This window comes from Chaetodon auriga, chromosome 5 (genome assembly GCF_051107435.1).
Source record: "Chaetodon auriga isolate fChaAug3 chromosome 5, fChaAug3.hap1, whole genome shotgun sequence".
Lineage (NCBI taxonomy): Eukaryota > Metazoa > Chordata > Actinopteri > Chaetodontiformes > Chaetodontidae > Chaetodon > Chaetodon auriga.
In genome coordinates this window covers 11201179-11217949 of record NC_135078.1, presented here as the reverse complement: position 1 = coordinate 11217949, position 16771 = coordinate 11201179, and the positions used below count along the sequence as shown (strand labels likewise).

The window sequence follows — 16771 nt, the reverse complement described above, 5'->3', positions numbered from 1 at the left end:
GACGACGCTCTCCACCATCCAAACAGCAGACGAGGGAATATGCTGTGGAAGAATCTTGGTCATCTCTCCTGTGGAGTTCACACACTTGCAGAATCTCTGACAAACCTCCTAGTGGCTGAATGCCAAACTACTTTAATATTCATTCATTCATTCATCTTCTTTACCCGCGCATCCCATTTCGGGGTTGCGGGGGGCTGGAGCCTATCCCAGCTAGCAATGGGCGAGAGGCGGGGTACACCCTGAACCGGTCGCCAGCCGATCGCAGGGCTACATATACAGACACACAGACAGACAACTCACACACTCACACTCACACCTATGGACAATTTGGAGACCAATTAACAATTAACCTAACGAGCATGTTTTTGGTCTGTGGGAGGAAGCCGGAGTGCCCGGAGAGAACCCACGCATGCACGGGAAGAACATGCAAACTTCACACAGAAAGGCCCTGCCCGACCCAGGGTTCAAACCAGCAACCTTCTTGCTGTGAGGCACGCGCACTACCTGCTGCGCCACCGTGCCGCTACTTTAATATTTAATGTTGTTTTTTCCTTTAATTTGTCACCCCTCTTTATTTCTCAGATATGACCAATCGAGTAATAACAGGCATCAGTATCAGGGCAGATCACTTCTATTTTCACCTGGAAGGACGTTAAGAACCAGGATGGAAGATTATTTAAATCTGTTATTTAAGTTTTATTATTTATTTAACGAGCAATAGGTAAAAAATACTGTAACTTAAGAAAAGGTAATATTATCATAAAAATGTTGGTACGACCCAGCTCGCTAGGGGTAAAGAAGTAATAAAAAAAAACAACCAGATGTAAATGGTTAATATAGTTATTTATTTAAACCCAAGTCATTTTAAATTGTTTGGGTACAAAGGACAACTTCCCAGCCAACAAAAAGACCAGTTGGGTGCTTCTCAAATGAAATAAACATAACCGAAAGAGACCTCTCAAAAACGAGAGCTGACCTGAATCACAAACAAAACGAAATGGAAATAAAACCCTCCTAAATGAGGCCGACAGTACAGGTGGAAAACAAGAACCAAAATACAAAAGAAATAGCACCCATAAGCCTATTGAGGCCAACAAACAATATGACTGGAAGTGGGTGTAAAATCAGTCCCCAGGTCTGGTTACAACAAGAACACAAGGAGCACGAGCTCAGACAAATCTACAATAAACCAAATGAATCTCTCCTGTGTCGAGCTCTGGTCATGAGACGTGCCAGCCACACACTGCCAGGCTGAGACAACTCTTGTAGCCAGCAGGAGATAACCGCTTGCAGATGATTGGGCACCGGCTGGCTACTCCCCAATCGCTGTCCTCTTCCGGAGGAGGAGTCCTGTTTCCACACCCACTCACCTGCAACCACTCACATACATGCAGGGAACAAGAACACACTCACAAACACACACAACAACGGTGGCGGCCGTAACAAATGTCCTTCAGAGTTATAATATTTTAGAAAAACATTTAAATACTGAGGCGGCACGGTGGCGCAGCAGGTAGTGCGTGTGCCTCACAGCAAGGAGGTCGCTGGTTCGATCCCCGGGTTGGGCAGGGCCTTTCTGTGTGAAGTTTTTACATGCGTGGGTTGTCCCCGGGCACTCCGGCCTCCTCCCACAGGCCAAAAACATGCTCATTGGTGAATTGGTGTGAATTGTCCGTGTGAGTGTGAGTGTGAATGGTTGTCTGTCTGTGTGTTTGTCTATGTTGCCCTGCGATTGACTGGCGACTGGTTCAGGCCTCTCGCCCATTGCCAGCTGGGATAGGCTCCAGCCCCCCGAAAGATGAATGAATGAATGAATTTAAATACTGAATTAACATGGAAGCAGCATTTTGATATTGCAGCTGGTGACCATGGAGCTCATTTTATCCACTTGAATGAAGGTGGTCAAGTGAAGAGTATAAAGTACCATAAAATGGAAATACTTCGAGTACAGTCTGAGTCCAGTTCTTTCTGTGGAGGCTGTTTTGCCACCTTTTCAATCCAAACCCACCACAGTTCTTTGTGTTCTCGATGAGGAAGAAAACAAAATACTTTCACAGCAACTACGAGATCCTTTGTGATCTCGGGACAAGTGCCATTGACGGGGGGCCGCGATTGCTCCAAAACTATCAGCCTCTGTATCACTGGAGTAAAGTTCCGTGAACCCGATGAGCTTCGAGCTGTCCGCGAACAAGTGGAGCCCGTAGAACCTGAAGATGGCGTCGCTGCCCTCGGCCACCTGAATAACCCCTCTCTCGGTGGTCTCCAGTCTAGCTACAACTGACCTTTGGACACAGTTTGTCAGTGTTCAGGGCCGAACTTGCTCAGGTCACAGAGGTGAAGGGTCCTTAAGCAAGACACTGAAGCTAATGTTTAACATGAAATACACACAGATATGATCCTATAAGAACAGAAATGACCAAACGTGTGTCAGCATGAAAGAAAATGTTCAGAAAGCTGTTTCTGATACGTATTTGTTCTGAAGAAAGTTCAAGGTCATATCCAGAAAAACTGGGACTCTGTAAAATGTAAACAAACAGAATGTGATGATTTGGAGTTGTATGGTACTGATGAATATTTGTGACACACGGCATTTTAATCTGAAAGTAACTTGTATAAATGTAATGTGCTAAAAGAAATTTTCCCTCTTAAATTCAGTGGACAAGAAGTGGAAAGTAACATGGAATATAAATACTTAAATCATTAAAAGTACCTCAATTTTGTACAGACAGAAAATGTTGAGGCTGATATTGTAGATATGTTTTCATGTTTCTGTGTGTTAAGAACAGATTTACTATTCAGCTTTTAGTATTTGCTAACTTTCACATTGAAGACAAAGAAGGTGAAAAAGACATGACCTTCAGGACTGTTACTGCAATTAAACTGTTGATCCTATACAGAAAAAAAAAAAAAGTGAAACAGAAATAACAAGGAAGTAGTGTCATGGTTCAGTGTTAGTTTTGATATTTCCTGTTTTATGTTGAAAGTTTTCCTCATGTGTCATCTTTTGCTTTACTTCCTGTGTTTTCTCTCCCTGGTGATGGTTTGATTTGTGTCACCTGTCACTCATTTGTTTCCACCTGTGCCTTGTTAGTCTTCCCTCCCAATATATTTAAGTCTGTGTGTTTCTCTCAGTCTTTGCCAGTTTGTCTTCATAGCTCATGTATCACGTGTCCAGCCTTCTTGTGAGTAGGCAGGACTGAGCAGTCTGTCCAAGTGCTTTGGGGTTTTTGTTTGTTCTCTTATCCTGCTGTGTTTTTTGGATTTATAGACACTGAGTCCTGTTTCTGTGGCTTGTATTTTGCTTTTGGACTTATCACTTTGGTTTTGACGTTTGCCAGCCTCACCCTCCCGTAAGTCTTTGTTTGATTGTCATTTTATGTTAATAAATTCTCGATGACACATTTACTACAGGTACATGTTCAAAGTTCAGGCAATTAAACAAAACTGCTGCACAAAGTCCAAAGATAATGAGAGCGGTAATCAGCAATAAACAGGAAAATGAACAAATGTTTCTGGCAATCTCTTTGCATATAGAATAATGTAAACCCTGGATTTAGCTAATCAAACCTGAATAATAACACACACACACACACACACACACACACACACACACACACACACACACACACACACACACAGAGTTCATTTTAATGTCACAGAGACGCTCCGTCTTAAGTGTTTTACATCAGTGGCCTTTTCATCACCAGTGTTCACTGTGACAAAGAGACAAAACTGTTCACCTTCCTGTCACTGTTTAACTCATCAGATCATCACACAGAGGGTTTAAACATGTTTGAATCCAGAATGAATTCGAAAGTCTTCCATGTTCTGAAGGACAGCTTGTTAAGCGTCTGTTATATCTGTTGGTCGTGAAATGAGAGGGTGAGATTAACTACCATCAATGATTAACTAATGAAAGAGGTTGAGAGAGCAGATTCTCTCTCTTGTGGGCAATCTGTTGAACACTACACATTTATGAGACTGAGAGTCGGACTGGAGGGAAGGAAAACTTGGTGAGTCTTTCATTTTAAAACAAAACAGAAAACAATCAAATGGCTGAGAAAACTGCTCTTCTCGAAGGTTTCCTGAGTTGCCATGTGTGTTCAGAAACTTTCAGAGATCCTGTGTCTCTGAGCTGCAACCACAGCTTCTGTTCAAGCTGCCTGCAACAATTCTGGGAACAAGCTAAAAACAAAAACTGTCCCATTTGTAAGAGAAAATCCTCAACGGACGATCCACAAGAGAACATTGCACTGAAGAAACTGGCTGAAGCCTTTACTGAGAGACAGAAATCTGGATCATCTGAGACAGAAAAAGGACAGGCGGAGGTGGAGGTGGAGGTGGTGTGTAGTAAACATCAAGAAGAGCCTAAATTGTTCTGTGAGGACGAGCAGCGAGCTGTGTGTCCTGTCTGTGAGTTTTCTCTGCACCAGAGTCACAAAGTGGTTCCTGTAGAACAAGCAGTCAGTGAGCTGAAGGACCAGCTGAAATCTGACTTACAGTCTCTGCAGGACAAGAGGGACAAATACAAAGAAGTGAAGGAAACATACAAAGAAATGATTCAACACTCCAAGAAGCAGCTGTTGTCCACAGAGAAGCAGATCAGAGCAGAGTTCAACAAGCTCCACCAGTTCCTGAAAGAGGAAGAGGAGTCCAGACTGGCAGCTCTGAGGGAGGAAGGGGAGCAGAGGAAGAGGACTGTGAGCAGAGAGATGAAGATGATTGAGCAGCAGATCTCCTCTCTGTCAGACAGTATCTGTGCTGTTGACGAAGAGTTGCAGAAACACAACGTGCCATTCCTCAGCAGTTATAAAGCCACTCAGAGCAGAGCCAGAGTCCAGTGCTCACTGTCAGATCCACAGCTGCTCTCAGGAGCTCTGATAGATGTGGCCAAACACCTGGGCAACCTGTCCTTCACAGTCTGGAAGAAGATGAAGGACAAGGTCCACTTCAGTCCTGTCATTCTGAACCCAAACACTGGACACCGCTGGCTCTGTCTGTCTGATGATCTGACCAGTGTGAGGTGTGGAGGCAAATGGCAGCAACTTCCTGACAATCCAGAGAGACATACTTATTACACCGCTGTTCTGGGCTCTGAGGGCTTCAGCTCAGGGAAACACAGCTGGGAGGTGGAGGTGGGAGACCATCCTGACTGGAGTGTGGGTTTGGCTAAAGAGTCAGTTCACAGGAAGGCAATGGAGTATCCTGGCCCAAAACAAGGGATCTGGTGTTTAATATATGATAGTGAAAAATACACTGATGTTTATGCTGAGACTGTCACAGTGAAGAAGAGTCTCCAGAGGATCAGAGTCCAGCTGGACTATGACAGGGGGAAGGTGTCCTTCTACAACCCTGAAGACATGACTCACATCTACACTCACAAAGACACTTTCACTGAGAAACTCTTCCCATATTTCAGTATTGGACGTGCTGGTGGTGCTAAAACTGCTGCTATCAAAATGTGTCAAAGTGATGTTTCTGTGTGATGATCAGGGAGGATGGTGAGGTCCAAGTGATTCATTCAGATTTTTATAATGTGCTGCTTTCATGTCAATTACAGACAATAACAGTTAGTTCTTTAAAGGTGAAAATCCTGTAATTTGAAAGTAAATGAAGAAAATGTGGAGATCCAGGTTAGATCCAGATTAATTTGTTGTTAAAGATTTTTTCCAAAACGCTGTTTGTGGTGTGAACATGCTTCAAGAACTGGAGTTGATTTAATGTGATCATTTTAAAACTAAATTTTTTTGTTTTGTTTTTTTGTTTTTACATTTTCCGAGGATGACCAACAAATTTAAGTTGCCAATATATGTATTTTTTTTAATTTAAAATAGGCTTTAATTTTAAATCGTGTGACCACTGAAAGCTTTATTTTCATGATTTATTTTCATCTTTCAACTAGTTTTCAAAGAAATTCAATAAATAATTTCTTCAAACTGCTTTTACTTTAATACAATCAAAGTGTTCAAAGTGTTGAAATGTTTAAACCCAAGTCATTTTAAATTGTTTGGGTACAAAGGACAACTTCCCAGACAATGAAAAGACCAGTTGGGTGCTTCTCAAACAAATGAAATAAACACAACCTTAAAGAGACCTCTCAAAAACGAGAGCTGACCTGAATCACAAACAAAACGAAATGGAAATAAAACCCTCCTAAATGAGGCCGACAGTACGGGTGGAAAACGAGAACCAAAATACAAAAGAAATAGCACCCATAAGCCTATTGAGGCTAACAAACAATATGACTGGAAGTGGTTGTAAAATCAGTCCCCAGGTCTGGTTACAACAAGAACGGTGGCGGCCGTAACAAATGTCCTTCAGTCTCTAAATTAAAAGTGTTCATTGTGCAAAATGTCCTCTTGTAGAGAGTTAGAATTTAAAAAAAAAACAAAAAAACATTTAAATACTGAATGAACATGGAAGCAGCATTTTGATATTGCAGCTGGTGACCATGGAGCTCATCTTATCTACTTGAATGAAGGTGGTCAAGTAAAGAGTATAAAGACCATAAAATGGAAATACTTCGAGTAGAGTCTGAGTCCAGTTCTTTCTGTGGAGGCTGTTTTGCCACCTTTTCAATCCAAACCGACCACAGTTCTTTGTGTTCTCGATGAGGAAGGAATCAAAATACTTTCACAGCAACTATGAGATCCTTTGTGATCTCGAGACAAGTGCCATTGACGGGGGGCCGCGATTGCTCCAAAACGATCATCCTCTTTATCACTGGAGTAAAGTTCTGTGAACCCGATGAGCTTCGAGCTGTCCACGAACAAGTGGAGCCTGTAGAACCTGAAGATGGCGTCGCTGCCCTCGGCCACCTGAATAACCCCTCTCTCGGTGGTCTCGGGAAAACTGAATACCCACCTGCTCCATTCTGGCTACATCTGACCTTTGGACAAGAGTACGTTGGCGCTAAAAGGAAAGATATTGCTTGAGAAGCTCAGACGCCCAAAATAACTTCAAATGAAAAACACTGAAAGATGAAGAACTGTCAAAGTCAAATTGCAGAGATTTTATTCTGCCTGTCCTCTTCTCCTTGAGAAACAAGTGCACATAAATGTCTGTACTGAGAGCAGAGCTCCATCTTGTGGTCAAATCACTCACAGTGCAGCCTGACGGCCAGCTGTGAAATCTGTGAAATAGATGATGTTCAAATAGAAACCAGCTTGACTTCAATGTACAGTTTCAATGAGGCTTAAAGCTGTCCTATGCATGGTGGCTGCAGAGCCCATAATGCAGTTACTGGTCTACTTTAGCTACTCAGCTGAGGATGATGTGTTCCCAATCAATACGATGAAGGTGTGTAGCTGTAGTTTTGACTGACACTGTCGGAGTGAGATTGAAAGACTGATTCAAATATATCAAGCATCACATAAATTGATCTGTAGGACATAAATACAGCTGGATGTAAATGTGACCACAAACAGAGCCAAGCGGTCTTTAAAGTCACAGCAGAAGGTGGAAGTTTCTTGTTTCTTTGTTATTTACAGAAACAACGATTCATCTTATCCTGACAGACGACGTTTCAGTTGCTGTTTGCATGAAACCAAACATGTTTGTCAGTTGCCTGTTCATGTTCACCTTCATCACCACTGTGTGAGTCCATGCATCTTGTACACGTTCCTCTTCCTCTGTCCTCTCTGGGGTTTGATCTCACATGCTTCCAAGTTGTTGCTCAGTGCACTTCCTGTCCTTCTTCCTGGACTTTTTCTGCACTGATGAAAACAAAGAACCTGAGAGAGAAAGAAGACTGAGAGACAAATCTGTGAAATAATTCACCTGAACTTTATCTTAACGAACAAGAAGAAATCTGTTATTTACTGAATTATTTTACCCAATGCATTTTACATACATTTGGTCTCTGTGACTTGATGAAAAAAAGAATGTAAGATAGAAAAATTAAATAAAATCAATTAAGTAAGTATACATACAAAAAAGTTTGGTGTCTGTCACCCTGCTGAAATGTTCAGTCCTCACTCCTCTCAAAGCACTCTGACTCCATCTGCTGGTGACAACGTGACATAGCAGCATTTCCTCTTCATAATTTCATTTGAAACGGAGAGAAGTGAAAACGAAAGAGTAGTTCGACCTTGTTGAACAGAGCTGAGACGCCGTTACATCGTGTGAGATCTCTGCTGGAAAACAAAAAAAACTGGAAGATTTTAAGCACTCAAGAGAAGGAACAGTAACTTGGTGAGTCTTACTCTTGAAAGACAATTTGGATACAGATGGCTGAGAAAGTTGCCCTCATCCAAGGTTACCTGAGTTGCCATGTGTGTTCAGAGACTTTCAGAGATCCTGTGTCTCTGAGCTGCAACCACAGCTTCTGTTCAAGCTGCCTGCAACAATTCTGGGAACAAGCTAAAAACAAAAACTGTCCCATTTGTAAAAGAAAATCCTCAACGGACGATCCACAAGAGAACTTTACACTGAAGGAACTGGCTGAAGCCTTTACTGAGAGACAGAAATCTGAATCATCTGAGACAGAAAAAGGAAAGAAGAAAGAGAAAGAGCAGGTCGTGTGTGATGAACATCCAGATGTCTCTTATTGGTTCTGTGAGGACGAGCAGCGAGCTGTGTGTCCTGTCTGTGAGTTTTCTCTGCACCAGAGTCACAAGGTGGTTCCTGTAGAACAAGCAGTCAGTGAGCTGAAGGACCAGCTGAAATCTGACTTACAGTCTCTGCAGGACAAGAGGGACAAATACAAACGAGTGGAGGAAACATACAAAGAAGTGATTCAACACTCCAAGAAGCAGCTGTTGTCCACAGAGAAGCAGATCAGAGCAGAGTTCAACAAGCTCCACCAGTTCCTGAAAGAGGAAGAGGAGTCCAGACTGGCAGCTCTGAGGGAGGAAGGGGAGCAGAGGAAGAGGACTGTGAGCAGAGAGATGAAGATGATTGAGCAGCAGATCTCCTCTCTGTCAGACAGTATCTGTGCTGTTGAAGAAGAGCTGCAGAAACACAACGTGCCATTCCTCAGCAGTTATAAAGCCACTCAGAGCAGAGCCAGAGTCCAGTGCTCACTGTCAGATCCACAGCTGCTCTCAGGAGCTCTGATAGATGTGGCCGAACACATGGGCAACCTGTCCTTCACAGTCTGGGAGAAGATGAAGGACAAGGTCCACTTCAGTCCTGTCATTCTGGACCCAAACACTGGAAACCTCTGGCTCTATCTGTCTGATGATCTGACCAGTGTGACGTGTGGGGACACAGAGCAGCAGCTTCCTGACAATCCAGAGAGATACACTAAATATCCCACTGTTCTGGGCTCTGAGGGCTTCAGCTCAGGGAAACACAGCTGGGAGGTGGAGGTGGGAGACCATCCTGACTGGACTGTGGGTTTGGCTGAAGAGTCAGTTGACAGGAAGGGGAAGATATTTCTTTCACCAGAATATGGAATCTGGTGTTTGGTGCATCGCAGTGGAAAATACATTAATGGTCTTGGTGAGACTGTCACAGTGAAGAAGAGTCTCCAGAGGATCAGAGTCCAGCTGGACTATGACAGGGAGAAGGTGTCCTTCTACGACCCTGAAGACATGACTCACATCTACACTTACAAAGACACTTTCACTGAGAAACTCTTCCCATATTTTGGTATTTCACTTGCTGGTGATGCTAAAACTGCTGCTATCAAAATGTGTCAAAGTGATGTTTCTGTGTGATGATCAGGGAGGATGGTGAGGTCCAAGTGATTCATTCAAATTTTTATAATTTGCTGGTTTCATGTCAATTACAGACAATAACAGTTAGTTCTTGAAAGGTGAAAATCCTGTAATTTGAAAGTAAATGAAGAAGATGTGGAGATCCAGGTTAGAGCCTGATTAATTTGTTGTTAAAGATTTTTTCCAAAACGCTGTTTGTGGTGTGAACATGCTTCAAGAACTGGAGTCGATTTAATGTGATCATTTTAAAACTAAATTTTTTTTTTATTTTTTTTATTTTTTTTTTTACATTTTCCAAGGATGACCAACAAATTTAAGTTGCCAATATATGTATTTTTTTAATTTAAAATAGGCTTTAATTTGAAATCATGTAACCACTGAAAGCTTTATTTTCACTATTAATTTTCATCTTTCAACTAATTTTCAAAGAAATTCAATCAATAATTTCTTCAAACTGCTTTTACTTTAATACAATCAAAGTGTTTAAATGTTTGAATAAAACATCGACATTGATAAGATAAACATGACCAAACTGTTGCCTTTATTTTACTTGTTGCTGAGACCCAGAGGCCTGAAAAGATGGCAGCAGATCGTCATCTGGACGTCCAAATGTGACCTTTTACAGCCTGAACTCTGTCACCTGCTACAGTTCTGATTAAACACTGAATAATTTCATGAGTCAACCTCTTGGAAATCCTCCCCAGGAAACACATGATGACACACAAGGTGTTTCTGACTTTATCACCTGCTTCAGAAAAGTGGAGGAGGAGTGTTTGGAAGGAGAAGAATATGCAATATAAGAGTAAAATGAATTGTCCAGCACACAGTTATTATTATATCATATTATTACACGTCAACTGTATCTGAGTCTCATGTTGGCATTTCAGTGTTTCATCCTGTTTAGCGGTCCAGGTCTGAATCCAACACATAGTTTGTCAGTGTTCAGGGCCGAACGTGCTCAGGTCACAGAGGTGAAGGGTCCTTAAGCAAGACACTGACGCTAATGTTTAACATGAAATACACACAGATATGATCCTATAAGAACAGAAATGACCAAACGTGTGTCAGCATGAAAGAAAATGTCAAGAAAGCTGTTTCTGATACGGATTTGTTCTGAAGAAAGTTCAAGGCCATATCCAGAAAAACTGGGACTCTTGATTTTGTAAATTCTGTCCTCATGTAGAATTTGATGGCAGCAACACGTTTGAGTAAAGTTGGGACAGGCTCATGTTTATCACATGCTTCATGATGATGATACTAAAAACACATTTCAACAGAAACAATCTGATTGTTTAATTTATTTTTATCTTGTAAATTATTTACAGTTTGTTACTATTTTATCATGTAACAAGTTTTTTTAATTTGCTCGTCTCCAAGAGCCTTTTAACTGTTAAAAAAAACAAACTCAGTGTGAATGAATCAGATTTATAAGATCATAACCAGACGGACGACAAAGAAAAATACAGATATGCCGATGTTTCCATACAGGTCATGAGGGTCCCTGAATGGTCCGAGGAACATGAAAATAATATGAATCATATATTAAGGCCTTCACAGTCACAGGATCTTTACCCAAATGATCAGCGATGGGAGGAGTTTGTGTTAGACGACGCTCTCCACCATCCAAACAGCAGACGAGGGAATATGCTGTGGAAGAATCTTGGTCATCTCTCCTGTGGAGTTCACACACTTGGAGAATCTCTGACAAACCTCCTAGTGGCTGAATGCCAAACTACTTCAATATTTAATGTTGTTTTTTCCTTTAATTTGTCACCCCTCTTTATTTCTCAGATATGACCAATTGAGTAATAACAGGCATCAGTATCAGGGCAGATCACTTCTATTTTCACCTGGAAGGACGTTAAGAACCAGGATGGAAGATTATTTAAATCTGTTATTTAAGTTTTATTATTTATTTAACGAGCAATAGGTAAAAATACTGTAACTTAAGAAAAGGTAATATTATCATAAAAATGTTGTTACGACCCAGCTCGCTAGGGGTAAAGAAGTAATAAAAAAAAACAACCAGATGTAACTGGTTAATATAGTTATTTATTTAAACCCAAGTCATTTTAAATTGTTTGGGTACAAAGGACAACTTCCCAGCCAACAAAAAGACCAGTTGGGTGCTTCTCAAATGAAATAAACATAACCGAAAGAGACCTCTCAAAAACGAGAGCTGACCTGAATCACAAACAAAACGAAATGGAAATAAAACCCTCCTAAATGAGGCCGACAGTACAGGTGGAAAACAAGAACCAAAATACAAAAGAAATAGCACCCATAAGCCTATTGAGGCTAACAAACAATATGACTGGAAGTGGGTGTAAAATCAGTCCCCAGGTCTGGTTACAACAAGAACACAAGGAGCACGAGCTCAGACAAATCTACAATAAACCAAATGAATCTCTCCTGTGTCGAGCTCTGGTCATGAGACGTGCCAGCCACACACTGCCAGGCTGAGACAACTCTTGTAGCCAGCAGGAGATAACCGCTTGCAGATGATTGGGCACCGGCTGGCTACTCCCCAATCGCTGTCCTCTTCCGGAGGAGGAGTCCTGTTTCCACACCCACTCACCTGCAACCACTCACATACATGACACAAGAACACACTCACAAACACACACAACAACGGTGGTGGCCGTAACAAATGTCCTTCAGAGTTATAATATTTTAGAAAAACATTTAAATACTGAGGCGGCACGGTGGCGCAGCAGGTAGTGCGTGTGCCTCACAGCAAGGAGGTCGCTGGTTCGATCCCCGGGTTGGGCAGGGCCTTTCTGTGTGAAGTTTTTACATGCGTGGGTTGTCCCCGGGCACTCCGGCCTCCTCCCACAGGCCAAAAACATGCTCATTGGTGAATTGGTGTGAATTGTCCGTGTGAGTGTGAGTGTGAATGGTTGTCTGTCTGTGTGTTTGTCTATGTTGCCCTGCGATTGACTGGCGACTGGTTCAGGCCTCTCGCCCATTGCCAGCTGGGATAGGCTCCAGCCCCCCGAAAGATGAATGAATGAATGAATTTAAATACTGAATTAACATGGAAGCAGCATTTTGATATTGCAGCTGGTGACCATGGAGCTCATTTTATCCACTTGAATGAAGGTGGTCAAGTGAAGAGTATAAAGTACCATAAAATGGAAATACTTCGAGTACAGTCTGAGTCCAGTTCTTTCTGTGGAGGCTGTTTTGCCACCTTTTCAATCCAAACCGACCACAGTTCTTTGTGTTCTCGATGAGGAAGAAAACAAAATACTTTCACAGCAACTACGAGATCCTTTGTGATCTCGGGACAAGTGCCATTGACGGGGGGCCGCAATTGCTCCAAAACTATCAGCCTCTGTATCACTGGAGTAAAGTTCCGTGAACCCGATGAGCTTCGAGCTGTCCGCGAACAAGTGGAGCCCGTAGAACCTGAAGATGGCGTCGCTGCCCTCGGCCACCTGAATAACCCCTCTCTCTGTGGTCTCCAGTCTAGCTACAACTGACCTTTGGACACAGTTTGTCAGTGTTCAGGGCCGAACTTGCTCAGGTCACAGAGGTGAAGGGTCCTTAAGCAAGACACTGAAGCTAATGTTTAACATGAAATACACACAGATATGATCCTATAAGAACAGAAATGACCAAACGTGTGTCAGCATGAAAGAAAATGTTCAGAAAGCTGTTTCTGATACGTATTTGTTCTGAAGAAAGTTCAAGGTCATATCCAGAAAAACTGGGACTCTGTAAAATGTAAACAAACAGAATGTGATGATTTGGAGTTGTATGGTACTGATGAATATTTGTGACACACGGCATTTTAATCTGAAAGTAACTTGTACAAATGTAATGTGCTAAAAGAAATTTTCCCTCTTAAATTCAGTGGACAAGAAGTGGAAAGTAACATGGAATATAAATACTGAAATCATTAAAAGTACCTCAATTTTGTACAGACAGAAAATGTTGAGGCTGATATTGTAGATATGTTTTCATGTTTCTGTGTGTTAAGAACAGATTTACTATTCAGCTTTTAGTATTTGCTAACTTTCACATTGAAGACAAAGAAGGTGAAAAAGACATGACCTTCAGGACTGTTACTGCAATTAAACTGTTGATCCTATACAGAAAAAAAAGTGAAACAGAAATAACAAGGAAGTAGTGTCATGGTTCAGTGTTAGTTTTGATATTTCCTGTTTTATGTTGAAAGTTTTCCTCATGTGTCATCTTTTGCTTTACTTCATGTGTTTTCTCTCCCTGGTGATGGTTTGATTTGTGTCACCTGTCACTCATTTGTTTCCACCTGTGCCTTGTTAGTCTTCCCTCCCAATATATTTAAGTCTGTGTGTTTCCCTCAGTCTTTGCCAGTTTGTCTTCATACCTCATGTATCACGTGTCCAGCCTTCTTGTGAGTAGGCAGGACTGAGCAGTCTGTCCAAGTGCCCTGTTTCTGTGGGTTATATTTTGCTTTTGGACTTATCACTTTGGTTTTGACGTTTGCCAGCCTCACCCTCCCGCAAGTCTTTGTTTGATTGTCATTTTATGTTAATAAATTCTCGATGACACATTTACTACAGGTACATGTTCAAAGTTCAGGCAATTAAGCAAAACTGCTGCACAAAGTCCAAAGATAATGAGAGCGGTAATCAGCAATAAACAGGAAAAGTGAACAAATGTTTCTAGAAGTCTGCATTCTGAAGAATGTAAACCCTGGATTTAGCTAATCACACCTGAAAACTAACAGACACACACAGTTCATTTTAATGTCACAGAGAAGCTCCGTCTTAAGTGTTTTACATCAGTGGCCTTTTCATCACCAGTGTTCACTGTGACAAAGAGATAAAACTGTTCACCGTCCTGTCACTGTTGAACTCATCAGGTCGTCACACAGAGGGTTTAAACATGTTTGAATCCAGAAAGAAATGTTCTGAAGGACAGCTTGTTAAGTGTCTGTTATATCTGCTGGTCATGAAATGAGAGGGTGAGATTAACTACCATCAATGATTAACTAATGAAAGAGGTTGAGAGAGCAGATTCTCTCTCTTGTGGGCAATCTGTTGAACACTACACATTTAGGAGACTGAGAGTCGGACTGGAGGGAAGGAAAACTTGGTGAGTCTTTCATTTCAAAACAAAACAGAAAAACAATCAAATGGCTGAGAAAACTGCTCTTCTCGAAGGTTTCCTGAGTTGCCATGTGTGTTCAGAGACTTTCAGAGATCCTGTGTCTCTGAGCTGCAACCACAGCTTCTGTTCAGGCTGCCTGCAACAATTCTGGGAACAAGCTAAAAACAAAAACTGTCCCATTTGTCAAAGAAAATCCTCAACGGACGATCCACAAGAGAACATTGCACTGAAGAAACTGGCTGAAGCCTTTACTGAGAGACAGAAATCTGAATCATCTGAGACAAAAATAGGACAGGCAGAGGTGGAGGTGGTGTGTAGTAAACATCAAGAAGAGCCTAAATTGTTCTGTGAGGACGAGCAGCGAGCTGTGTGTCCTGTCTGTGAGTTTTCTCTGCACCAGAGTCACAAGGTGGTTCCTGTAGAACAAGCAGTCAGTGAGCTGAAGGACCAGCTGAAATCTGACTTACAGTCTCTGCAGGACAAGAGGGACAAATACAAAGAAGTGAAGGAAACATACAAAGAAATGATTCAACACTCCAAGAAGCAGCTGTTGTCCACAGAGAAGCAGATCAGAGCAGAGTTCAACAAGCTCCACCAGTTCCTGAAAGAGGAAGAGGAGTCCAGACTGGCAGCTCTGAGGGAGGAAGGGGAGCAGAGGAAGAGGACTGTGAGCAGAGAGATGAAGATGATTGAGCAGCAGATCTCCTCTCTGTCAGACAGTATCTGTGCTGTTGAAGAAGAGCTGCAGAAACACAACGTGCCATTCCTCAGCAGTTATAAAGCCACTCAGAGCAGAGCCAGAGTCCAGTGCTCACTGTCAGATCCACAGCTGCTCTCAGGAGCTCTGATAGATGTGGCCAAACACCTGGGCAACCTGTCCTTCACAGTCTGGAAGAAGATGAAGGACAAGGTCCACTTCAGTCCTGTCATTCTGGACCCAAACACTGGACACCGCAGGCTCTATCTGTCTGATGATCTGACCAGTGTGAGTAATGGAGACAAATGGCAGCAGCTTCCGAACAATCCAGAGAGAAACAGTTACTGCGACACTGTTCTGGGCTCTGAGGGCTTCAGCTCAGGGACACACAGCTGGGAGGTGGAGGTGGGAGACCATCCTGAATGGAGAGTGGGTTTGGCTAAAGAGTCAGTTGACAGGAACGCAATGGAGTATCCTGGCCCAAAACAAGGGATCTGGTGTTTAACATATTACAATGGACAATACACTGATGTTTATGCTGAGACTGTCACAGTGAAGAAGAGTCTCCAGAGGATCAGAGTCCAGCTGGACTATGACAGGGGGAAGGTGTCCTTCTACGACCCTGAAGACATGACTCACATCTACACTTACAAAGACACTTTCACTGAGAAACTCTTCCCATATTTTCAGATTGGATCTGCTGGTGATGCTAAAACTGCTGCTATCAAAATGTGTCAAAGTGATGTTTCTGTGTGATGATCAGGGAGGATGGTGAGGTCCAAGTGATTCATTCAGATTTTTATAAACTCCCCAATCGCTGTCCTCTTCCGGAGGAGGGGTCCTGTTTCCACACCCACTCACCTGTAACCACTCACATACATGCAGGGCGCAAGAACACACACAAGAACGGTGGCGGCCGTAACAAATGTCCTTCAGTCTCTAAATAAAAGTGTTCATTGTGCAAGATGTCCTCCTGTAGAGAGTTATAATATTTTAGAAAAACATTTAAATACTGAGGCGGCATGGTGGAGCAGCAGGTAGTGCGCGTGCCTCACAGCAGGGAGGTCACTGGTTCGATCCCCGGGTTGGGCAGTGCCTTTCTGTGTGAAGTTTGCATGTTCTTCCCGTGCATGTTCTCTCCGGGCACTTCGGCTTCCTCCCACAGACCAAAAACATACTCATTAGGTTAATTGGTGACTCTAAATTGTCTGTAGGTGTGAGTGTGAGTGTAAATGGACGTCTGTCTGCGTGTTTGTCTACGTTGCCCTGCGATCGGCTGGCGACCGGTTCAGGGTGTACCCCGCCTCTCGCC

The 16771-nt window shown here is 42.5% G+C and overlaps 3 protein-coding genes across 3 annotated transcripts; all 3 read left to right on the top strand.

Annotated features, from left to right (window-relative positions):
• Window positions 1–4052: 4052 nt before the first annotated feature.
• LOC143321211 (nuclear factor 7, brain-like) lies at window positions 4053–5525 on the top strand. Its single transcript, XM_076731418.1, has one exon. The coding sequence runs from the start codon at window positions 4053–4055 to the stop codon at window positions 5484–5486; it is 1434 nt and encodes a 477-aa protein (XP_076587533.1). The 3' UTR covers window positions 5487–5525.
• A 2703-nt stretch (window positions 5526–8228) lies between these two features.
• LOC143321419 (zinc-binding protein A33-like) lies at window positions 8229–9662 on the top strand. Its single transcript, XM_076731738.1, has one exon. It carries the CDS (start codon window positions 8229–8231, stop codon window positions 9660–9662), a length of 1434 nt encoding a protein of 477 aa, XP_076587853.1.
• Window positions 9663–14787: 5125 nt separating this feature from the next.
• LOC143320662 (nuclear factor 7, brain-like) lies at window positions 14788–16215 on the top strand. The gene has a single exon (XM_076730499.1). It carries the CDS (start codon window positions 14788–14790, stop codon window positions 16213–16215), a length of 1428 nt encoding a protein of 475 aa, XP_076586614.1.
• The last annotated feature ends 556 nt before the right edge of the window (window positions 16216–16771 follow it).

Coding starts and splice junctions, on each gene's coding strand:
- LOC143321211 (XM_076731418.1), top strand. CDS start 4,053: ATGGCTGAGAAAACTGCTCTTCTCGAAGGTTTCCTGAGTTGCCATGTG.
- LOC143321419 (XM_076731738.1), top strand. CDS start 8,229: ATGGCTGAGAAAGTTGCCCTCATCCAAGGTTACCTGAGTTGCCATGTG.
- LOC143320662 (XM_076730499.1), top strand. CDS start 14,788: ATGGCTGAGAAAACTGCTCTTCTCGAAGGTTTCCTGAGTTGCCATGTG.